Source organism: Phalaenopsis equestris, unplaced genomic scaffold (assembly GCF_001263595.1).
Source record: "Phalaenopsis equestris unplaced genomic scaffold, ASM126359v1 Scaffold000567, whole genome shotgun sequence".
NCBI lineage: Eukaryota > Viridiplantae > Streptophyta > Magnoliopsida > Asparagales > Orchidaceae > Phalaenopsis > Phalaenopsis equestris.
In genome coordinates, this window is record NW_018165007.1 from 451706 (window position 1) to 462450 (window position 10745).

Below are 10745 nucleotides of genomic sequence, written 5' to 3' on the forward strand. Positions count from 1 at the left end.
ATATATATATATATATATATATCTATGTATGTATGTATGTATGTATGTATGTATATGGATGATAGTTTGGTCAAAAATAATTGCTCAAGTGAGCAAAACTATATTTATTCTAATCTAAAAAATTAAATAAAAAAAATTAGATTGACATGGATTTATGAAAGACCATAAAATCCCACTTTCAACCCAAGTAAAAAGTTGAATTGGTTGGATTAGTTCTGCGATTTCATTTTTTAGATGAGATAAAAATTCAAGTACTCAACCAAGTGCTTCCATTCCTTCGATGTGAATGCCGAATGCTATATTTTCATAAGCTGTTAAATCATTATTTGTTCTACCGTGTTTATGCACCCACTTCTAATGAAATTTAAATTAATACATTAGTCGGTCTGATGCAATAATTCATAAATGTCTATTTTAGATATATAAAATGTTCAGAACAACTTTTGTGCAATATTAATTTTCTTAATCTATCTTTCTATCCATCTACTTATATAATTAATACAGTCGAAATCAGCATTAAGAAGCCTGTCGTGTACTTCCCCTGTTGCGTCTTGTAGCTGGCTTTTAGTGCATCAGCTCTCTTTATAGTCTTGTGGTCTCTATCCTTATAGCTGCGACATTCTCTAGCAATTAACTAACTATTCATCTCCCATTCCTGTTTAAATAATTTCGATTGTTGATTTTATGTTGTAAACAATATTAATTTATATCAACTAAACAAATCTAAGCGATTTCTGGTATCTTACAAAACCTGCGTTTTCTTCTCCTTCTCTTGGAGCTGATCCTTCTGATCTTAGATTTTTGAATTAAAAAGTTTTTTTTTTTTTTTTCATGGAGAACTTCGGATCCAAATGGTAGCAGAATTAAAACTAACAGATGAAAAGGTCACACGATGACATCAATACCAGCTGGAAGAAAGTTCAGAAATGTATTGAAAATGCTTTCTTTGTCTTATTAAAAGCGTCAATATTCACTGGTGTTGTAATATTTCACCGCTTTGATGTTTGTACGCACTAAGGCTGCATCCATGACGTCCGCCATTAATGTCTCCCTTCTTCTGCTTCTAACTTTCGCTGCCTGTGGTCTAACCGCCGGTTGCTCTTCTAAGCATTCATGGCGAAGAAGGATGGAGAACAGGTTGGTTGGCTACTCTCATGTATGGACGTTATTCTCTTTTAAATTTATTGTTGATTTTCTTATCTATCCTACTGCACAAACACAAATTTTATGTTGTTTTTTTCTTAAGAAAAGAAAAGTTTTTTTTTTTTTTTTTTTTGCTTAGCTGATGGTTAAATGTAGAAAAATTATTTAAAAACAATTTTTTTCTAGATTCTAGCAATAAAAATGAGTGCTGAATAATTACTTTGTTGGCTTAAAGCTTGCTGCCAGCAAAAAATTCATTCCTTTTCGAAGAGGCCACTATCTCCGACATCCAAGCCGCTTTCAATGACGGCCGATTGACTTCCTGCCAGCTTGTTCAGTACTACCTAGACCGAATAACTACTCTCAATCCCCACCTCAATGCTGTTATTGAGATTAACCCGGATGCACTCGATGATGCAGCCAAAGCCGACAATCAGCGCAACGCCCAAAACCATCTCGGCCCTAAATGCTCAACCTTTTACTTTAAACAATGAAAAAGCTCTTAAAAAAGAAGAGATTTCTTGGGCAAGATCATGAAAAGTCGCAGCCTTTGGCACTGCACATAAATAATGGAGGAAGACGTTAGACGAGAAGGTACCCGGACAAAACTAATATTTGAACTTTATGCGCATTTGTAGCCGCAACACTTTACAGGGTTCAATGCGTAATAAATTAATAAGTTGAAAATTATATAATTTTTATCTAAAATATCGTATTCGTGAGTTTTTTTTTTTTTTTTTTTTTAAAAAAAAAAAATTTTTTTTTTTTTTTTTTTTGCTTAGCTGATGGTTAAATGTAGAAAAATTATTTAAAAACAATTTTTTTCTAGATTCTAGCAATAAAAATGAGTGCTGAATAATTACTTTGTTGGCTTAAAGCTTGCTGCCAGCAAAAAATTCATTCCTTTTCGAAGAGGCCACTATCTCCGACATCCAAGCCGCTTTCAATGACGGCCGATTGACTTCCTGCCAGCTTGTTCAGTACTACCTAGACCGAATAACTACTCTCAATCCCCACCTCAATGCTGTTATTGAGATTAACCCGGATGCACTCGATGATGCAGCCAAAGCCGACATTCAGCGCAACGCCCAAAACCATCTCAGCCCGCTGCACGGCATCCCTGTTCTCGTCAAGGACAACATAAACACCCACGACAAACTCAACACCACCTCCGGATCCTTCGCTCTTCTCGGCTCCATCGTGCCCCGAGACGCTGGTGTCATCCAACGCCTCCGAATGGCCGGTGCCATAATTCTAGGCAAAGCAAGCATGAGCGAGTGGGACAATTTTAGATCACAAGTGCCACCCCATGGGTGGAGTCCACGAGGGGGCCAAGCCCGAAATCCTTACTCTAAGACAAAAAATCCATGTGGGACCAGCAGCGGTTCTGCCATAGCAGTGGCTGCAAACCTTGTGACCGTTTCGCTTGCAACGGATTTGGATGGCGCTATCACGTGCCCTGCAGTGGTAAACTCGGTGGTGGGCATCAAGCCCACGGTTGGGCTAACGAGTCGATCGGGGATGGTTCCCATCTCCCCGAGGCTACAAACCATTGGGCCAATGGCACGAACGGTGGCAGATGCAGTGGCACTATTGGATGTGATTGTGGGATTCGATCCACTAGATGCTGAGGCGACCAAGGCTGCGAAGAAGTTTATTCCAGAGGGCGGATTCTGTAAGTCCTTAAAAGAGGACGGGCTGAAGGGGAAGAGAATTGGGATTTTACGTCATCCCTACTTTGACATATACTCAATGGGATCCATGGAGGCTAATACATTTGCCGCACATTTTCAAACCATGAGGTGATTAACTTTTCTCCCCGTTAACAATAGATTATTAAAGTAATCTTCTTATTTATGCATTTCAGATCGTTTATCAAATCTGAGAAAGGAGTTTGAAGAAATGATGTTATGTTCTTAGACTAAAATGACAAGTCTATGAATCAAGACATTTATGCATATGGATACAAATAGAAAGAGTCTACTAAGGAAAAAAATTCTAAGAAACTCATTTATAAATAGAGCAAAGTATTGTTTGATAAACTATTTAAGATATCTTCTGTAGAACAAGAAAATTACAAATACTTTTGATCAGAAACTATTATTCCATTAATTTCATTGTCTAGCATCAATTTTAATTGAACTAATAGAGATCTTTGATATGAATTCAAATCTTGATAGTAAATTGAAGACGCATAAAATAAAAACATCTTCTTATATATTTTTGACATTAAAAATATCGCCTAATAAAATAATGTAACGTAAGAGTAGTTGATCATAACAAAATAGGAAAACAATTTTGTCTTATTGTTTCAAGTAATTTTTTGAATGGTGCATTTATATGAAGTTTAATTATGAAGGACATTGTTTTCGATGGTTGGACAATTCTTTAGAATAGTTTGTTAAATCTTCTTAAATTAAATGAAGAGTTGTGTCGATAAATAAAAGAGTCAAACACAAAATAATTATATATGAAAATCTTAACAAATTTAAATTCAAAATTAATATAAATTTCCATTATCGTGTGATAGATTAAAAGGTGCTATCTTAGTGGATAATCTTAAAATGAGGAATGCAGAAATGATGGAAAATCTTATTGCAAATGGCGAAATCATTTTATTATTGGCGGAATTCAAGCTTTCACTCAATGCCTACCTCAAAGATCTTGTGTCTTCCTCTGTACGATCTCTCGCAGATGTCATAGCCTTTAACAATAATCATCCAATTGAGGTAATTTATAATTGCCCCATAAATTTTATTCTAATCACCATGCATGTATTTGGCTTGGAAGCCACTTAATTAACTTAATATTTTCATTACCATTCCATGTAGGAAAACATGGATGAATATGGACAAATAGTTTTTTTAGCATCACAAAAAACAAATGGGATAGGTGTAGCAGAGAAGAAGGCAATAAAAAAAATGGCCCAACTCTCTAAAGAGGGAATGGAGGATCTAATAAAACAAAAAAAATTAGATGTTGTGGTGTTCCCTGAACATTATGCTTCAAATGCAATGTCCGTTGGCGCCTTTCCCATCATCAGTGTTCCAGCTGGATATAATAGCATTGGTGAACCCTTCGGTATTTCTTTTGCTGGATTAAAAGGTTCAGATGCCATATTGATTGAGATAGCATATGCCTTTGAGCAAGCAACAAATGTCAGAAATCCACCTCCAACACTATTTTGATTATACAACAGATGAAAAGGTACAATGATGATAATCTTTATAATATTGCATCATGTTTCCAAACAATTGATAAAATTTATGTATATTTTAGGTATTTCTTGTATTTACAAATAATGTCATCATAAATTTTCCTTCATAATATATTTTTGTTAAAATATAGGCAACTTAGGGAGCAAAAGAGCTAAAATGAAGTGCCTAAGGGCTGCCTGGGTGCCCCCTTGCAAGTTCCAGATGGGCCTTACTAGTCCCAGGTACCTTCTTGGCAGCTCTAGTGCCCAAGTGCCAGTTTTGAGCGCCCATATGCTAGAAGCTAGAGAAATCAATGCACATGGACCAATTTTGGGTGCCAAGACGCCCAAAGATAGAGCACCAGGCATAGAGACGCCAAGGCACAGTGCCTAAGTGCCACAATGCATCACCTAGCCACAGCTTCTCGCAGGATTATGGTTTGTAACATTTCTTTTGCATATTTTTAAGCTAGAAGGATATGAAGCCAAACCAGCCTTTCGAGGTGATTTTTCCTTCATCAATCATTTAGATAGAAATGAGATTTGAAAAATTTTTATGTGTGTTAGTGTTCTAACGTGTTTAGTGAGTGTTTCTACTTTCTTTTATGTGCGTAGAAGTAAAACAAAGTGATATTCATTGTAAGAAGAAAATTCAAAGTAGTGCAAAAGAGGAATATTTTCGGGTTTGATTGTCTTTCATTTGTGTAAAATTTTTCCTTGGATTTTAATAATTATTTCTTGGTTTTCTTCAAATGAGTAGGAACTAAGTATCTTAATTCCTTTAATTGATAATCTCAAATGAGTAGGAACTAAGTATCTTAATTCCTTTAATTGATAATGTATGCAATTTAGTGGCTTCCTTAAATTGTCAATAATTTTTTTATAGTAGCACATTAATATTTTAATCTTTTGTGTTTAGATTGTTAAAATGAAATATGTTCTAGTACTACAATAGTATGTTGACCTTAGTTTTGGTCAACAGTTTCCATTGGCTTAAATCCAATCTCATCAAGATATAGGACCTCCCTCATAATATTACCAGATGATTGAATTAAGCTCGTATAAGCTATAAGTCAAACTCTACTTGAATTGAAACTTGAACTAATCATAATTTAACCTAAAATTAAAATCTAACTGAACAAAAACTAAATTCAACCAATTTAAATAGAACCAAACATAACCAACTTCAAATAAACCCTAACATTATCAATTAAATTCCTTTAATTGATAATCTATGCAATTTAGTGGCTTCCTTAAATTGTCAATAATTTTTTTATAGTAGCACATTAATATTTTAATCTTTTGTGTTTAGATTGTTAAAATGAAATATGTTCTAGTACTACAATAGTATGTTGACCTTAGTTTTGGTCAACAGTTTCCATTGGCTTAAATCCAATCTCATCAGGATATAGGACCTCCCTCATAATATTACCAGATGATTGAATTAAGCTCGTATAAGCTATAAGTCAAACTCTACTTGAATTGAAACTTGAACTAATCATAATTTAACCTAAAATTAAAATCTAACTGAACAAAAACTAAATTCAACCAATTTAAATAGAACCAAACATAACCAACTTCAAATAAACCCTAACATTAGCTATAAAAATCACTTAAACCAACATGCACACTTAAATTATCATTTTCTCTATAGATCCTTGTAGAACTTAAAGCTCCATTATAAAAGTTGCATGTCGTTTATTATTACATATAAAGTCTAAGCAAACATGTTTGTTGATTTTATAACATAATTTGTATGAAAAAATTTTTACTTCAAAATTTCATGCGTGAATAGTGCCCTACCACCCCAAAATTATTATATTTCTTCACAGACCAAATTAGTTATCATAATTTTATTTTGTAAATTGCATAGTGTTCATTATCACATAAGAAAAATACGCAGAACAATTTTATAATGCTTACGCATAATTTTGATGTAATTTTTTTTGTTTTCATAAATGAAATATGGTCATACATAAAATTTTTCAACAAAGCATTATTGATCAAAATTGACTGCTCGAGTGTGTCTGAATTGTTGAAACCTTTCAAATGGACCCCTGCATGCCCAAATCAAACTCTATTTGAAGCTTGTTGGTGTAGTAGCTTGCATGATTACATATGATGAGACTCTAATATGAGAGATGGAGAGGTCAGAGTTAAAAGTTATTAATTCGGATGATGTGAATGCGGTAGTTTCATAGATGATTATTCCAGCTTCTTTGCATGAGAGGATTAAGGAAGCTCAGAGGCTAGATAATGAGAATGCCAAATTAGTTGATCAAATTTAGTTAGGGAGGAGACCTGAGCTATATGTGGATGATCATGGGATATTGACTTGTGGGAATCAACTTTAGGTTCTTCTTAGTGGTGATTTGAGAAATTGGACATTACTTGAGGCTTTTTATTTTGGAGGCCTAGGTTGAAGAATGAGTTGGTAAAGATAATTTTGATATGTGAGACATGTCAAACGGTAAAAGTATAGCTTCAAAGACCTGGTATTTTGTTGCAACATTTGTTTATTTCTGAGTGGAAGTGGGAGGAGGTCACTATAGATTTTACTATGTATTGTTTAAGGTCTAGGCAGGTCATGATGCAATATGGGTGGTGATTAACTGGTTAATGAATTATATATATATTCACTATATGAGATATACATAGTAAATGGAGACACTGACATAATTAAAAATATGTGAAATTTTAAGACTACATGGTATAGTGAAGTTTATTACTTCTTATTATAATAATAGATTTATTTTCAATTTTTAAAAAGGTATCCAGTAAGGTACGAGAACTATGTTAAACTTCAGTAAAACTTTTTACCTGCAGGCAGATAGTTAGTCTAAGATGATTTACTCTAGTGTTGAAAGATTTATTACGGTTACGTGCACTTGATATTGGAGGTAGCTAGAAGGATCATATTTTTTTTTATTTTGTTTTACTATAATATTAGTTTTTAGTCAAATATTGGTAATACAACATATGATGCACAATATGGTAGATGATGCAGAACATTTTTATTTTAGACAGAGGTGGTTAAGAGAAGACTCAAGGGTTCTAAGTTCGTAGATGATACCGCTGAAAGTATCAGACTAATCCAAGATATATTGAAAGTAGCACAAGATAAGAAGCAGAAGCATTATAACCCCAAGCATCGGATAGCTGATGTGTAGATAATTATGCTAATATTTTTTTATGATTTACACATTCTTATGGAAGAGATTATTTTACTTGCTTGTACAAAAGGTAAAGAAAGTGAGGAAACATTGAGGAGACTTAGAGCAAATGAGCATGTTGAGGACTAACACATATAAGCCAAACACATGTGTTCCTAGGAGACCATGCCTTCTACAACACACATAGAGATTTGTGCCCATTAACTGCTTGGAGCAGTTTTGGCAGTACAGAAAGCTTGTCATGGGAATTTGTGTAGGAGGATGTGGAGTGATTTTTATGTTATGTAAGAGTCTATATATGGCCATGTATCAGGGACTTAAATGGATTGATGAGCATTGGTTATTTTGAGGGTTGGCTTGCTGTAGAATCCTTCTTTTTCTTCTAGCACAGAGGATAGGGAGAGCCTTCAGAAGCAGCAGCCCAGGTTCTAGAGTCGTGTTAAGCATCTTCAGGTCATTGAAAAGGACGCTGTAGAATCCTTCTTTTTCTTCTAGCACAGAGGACAGGGAGAGCCTTCAGAAGCAGCAACCCAGGTTCTAGAGTCTTGTTAAGCATCTTCAGGTCATTGAAAAGGAGAAGAAGATAAGTTTTATTTGTCTGTATTGTTGTATTTTATTTGTAAGTGTTTGGGTAGTAATTTCTCTTGTTTCAATGAATCTATGTGGTGTCTTTATCATGCTTCTTAAGTAGATTTTCTTACCCTACATTGTGATGATTAAGTAGGATGTATAGGACAGAAATGTGCTTTTAAATTATTTTTAATTATCAAATGAAATGATTAACCTTCAGATCTTCATTTACTGTTCATTTTGGTCAAGTAAGATATTAAAATGTGTTATGAACCATCATAGCTCGAGAGAGTTGTGGTAGAATCAACTAGGCTAGTCACACTGAACTATAGCGTATAGGTTGATATGCCATGTAGAGAGATGCAAATGCAGGGAAAATATACTTTGACGTCTTAATTACGAGATTTGAGAAATTAAAGTCGTTTTAACTAATCTTCTTTATGCACTCATGAGAGGGTAAAGAAGAGTGTTGTTCATATTTGTCACTAGCCTATTATATTATTTGCACTTTACATTTCTTATACTCACATCATTACAAGGGTGAGTAATTTTAGAACTTGATATTCATAAATTCAAACAACGTTAAGTATGATAACTTGTGTAGGGTTTAAATTTGTTATTTGTTGAGACACAGTATGTTAGATTATTGAACATAAACAATTTTAACTATTCTGGCTAGGACTAAAATCAGTAAGCTAGAGCTTTTCCTATTTTGAGTTATCTCGTTCTCTGTGGGATCAACATTTTGGACTTTGAAATTCGATATTACCGATATGACGCGTGCACTTGCGTGAGCCCCAATGTAGGGTTTAAATTTGTTATTTGTTGAGACACAGTAGGTTAGATTATTGAACATAAACAATTTTAACTATTCTGGCTAGGATTAAAATCAGTAAGCTAGAGCTTTCCCTATTTTGAGTTACCTCGTTCTCTGTGGGATCAACATTTTGAACTTTGAAATCCGATATTACCGATATGACACGTGCACTTGCGTGAGCCCTAGTGCGTAGTAACACATGGAAGAAGTATCAACTATTAAGTTTCTTTTGAGACATTTTATCTTTTTTAAACTTAGTCCAATGAAGGGGGTGATTAGATTTTGTATAATGGGTAAGTTGAGTCTGAGATTTATTGGGCATTTAAAAGCGATTGGTAGGGCTGGTAATTCTATTTATTGATTATTACTAGCAGATCATATATCATATGTGCATGAAGTATTTCATGTACCTATGTTAAGAAAATTAATTTTTAAATGTTAATCAGCATTACTGATGATGAGATTGAGATACATCCTAACTTTACATATAGAAAGTAATATAAGAATATTTTGCCCTTTGTTGTGAGACAAATATGAGCAAACAGATCCATATTATTAAAGTTTAATGGAAACATAGATCAGAAAGGGAAGCCATGTGGGAAAATAAGGTTCATATGAGACAGTGTTATCCATATTTCTTTGATTGTTAGCAATTTTGAATGTCGAGGGTGATATATTTCTAAGGTGAGGAGAATGTGACGTCTGTTTCAATAGTAGATGTGTACACCAGTTGTGATTTGATTTAAGATCTGGTAAGCCTTACATGTTTATTTTATGTTTACTAATTCTTTCAAATTTCTTAGAGTTGATTTTATGCTTGATTTATTTGTCAATTTTAGTATTGATGTGGTCAAATTTTATATTACAAAATTGACTATATTATATTCAAAAAAATTATGTGGTTTTGTTGCATATTAAATTTATAAATCTCTTCACCAGATGTAGAGCACACTTGATTATATTCTAAGCATATTTTTAATGTTTTTTAATAGTATCATTAGTTAGAAAATAATTTTTTTCTTGATGGACATGTCTTTTCTAAGATGTTTATACTTTCTCGTACAAGTGAGCTTTCTGGAACCATCTAATATCCATTTTTCAAACTATTTCACTAATGTTTAGGACATTATTTTTTTTTTATTTATTGCCTATTTTTTATATTTTTGGACACTTATATTTGAAGATAGAAAATATTTTAAAATAATTACAATTAATTCATATTAAATTTATAAATCTCTTCACCAAATGTAGAACACACTTGATTATATTCTAAGCATATTTTTAATGTTTTTTAATAGTATCATAAGTTAGAAAATAATTTTTTTCTTGATGGATATGTCTTTTCTAAGATGTTTATACTTTCTCGTACGAGTGAGCTTTCTGGAACTATCTAGTTTCCATTTTTCAAACTATTTCACTAATGTTTAGGACATTATTATTATTTTATTTATTGCCTTTTTTTTATATTTTTGGAGACTTATGTTTGAAGACATAAAATATATTAAAATAATTACAATTACTTATATTCTAAGCATATTTTTAATGTTTTTTAATAGTATCATAAGTTAGAAAATAATTTTTTTCTTGATGGATATGTCTTTTCTAAGATGTTTATACTTTCTCGTACGAGTGAGCTTTCTGGAACTATCTAGTTTCCATTTTTCAAACTATTTCACTAATGTTTAGGACATTATTATTATTTTATTTATTGCCTTTTTTTTATATTTTTGGAGACTTATGTTTGAAGACATAAAATATATTAAAATAATTACAATTACATAAATAACAAATCAAATAATTACATTAATTACGTCCTCCCTTAGTACTTATATATATAGATAGAAAT

The 10745-nt window shown here is 32.8% G+C and overlaps 1 protein-coding gene across 1 annotated transcript; it reads left to right on the plus strand.

The window, feature by feature from the left end:
* The first annotated feature begins 1008 nt into the window (after window positions 1–1008).
* Window positions 1009–4534, plus strand: LOC110029359 (putative amidase C869.01). Its single transcript, XM_020731612.1, has 6 exons — window positions 1009–1137; window positions 1379–1579; window positions 2022–2945; window positions 3674–3872; window positions 3975–4350; window positions 4492–4534. Exons 1-5 carry the CDS (start codon window positions 1028–1030, stop codon window positions 4329–4331), a joined length of 1791 nt encoding a protein of 596 aa, XP_020587271.1. The 5' UTR covers window positions 1009–1027; the 3' UTR covers window positions 4332–4350; window positions 4492–4534.
* The last annotated feature ends 6211 nt before the right edge of the window (window positions 4535–10745 follow it).

Excerpts from the sequence above, each read along its gene's own strand:
- LOC110029359 (XM_020731612.1), top strand. The coding sequence starts at position 1,028 with ATGACGTCCGCCATTAATGTCTCCCTTCTTCTGCTTCTAACTTTCGCT. Across the intron at positions 1,138-1,378 it reads CGAAGAAGGATGGAGAACAG|CTTGCTGCCAGCAAAAAATT; the intron begins GTTGGTTGGCTA and ends GTTGGCTTAAAG. Across the intron at positions 3,873-3,974 it reads ACAATAATCATCCAATTGAG|GAAAACATGGATGAATATGG; the intron begins GTAATTTATAAT and ends CATTCCATGTAG.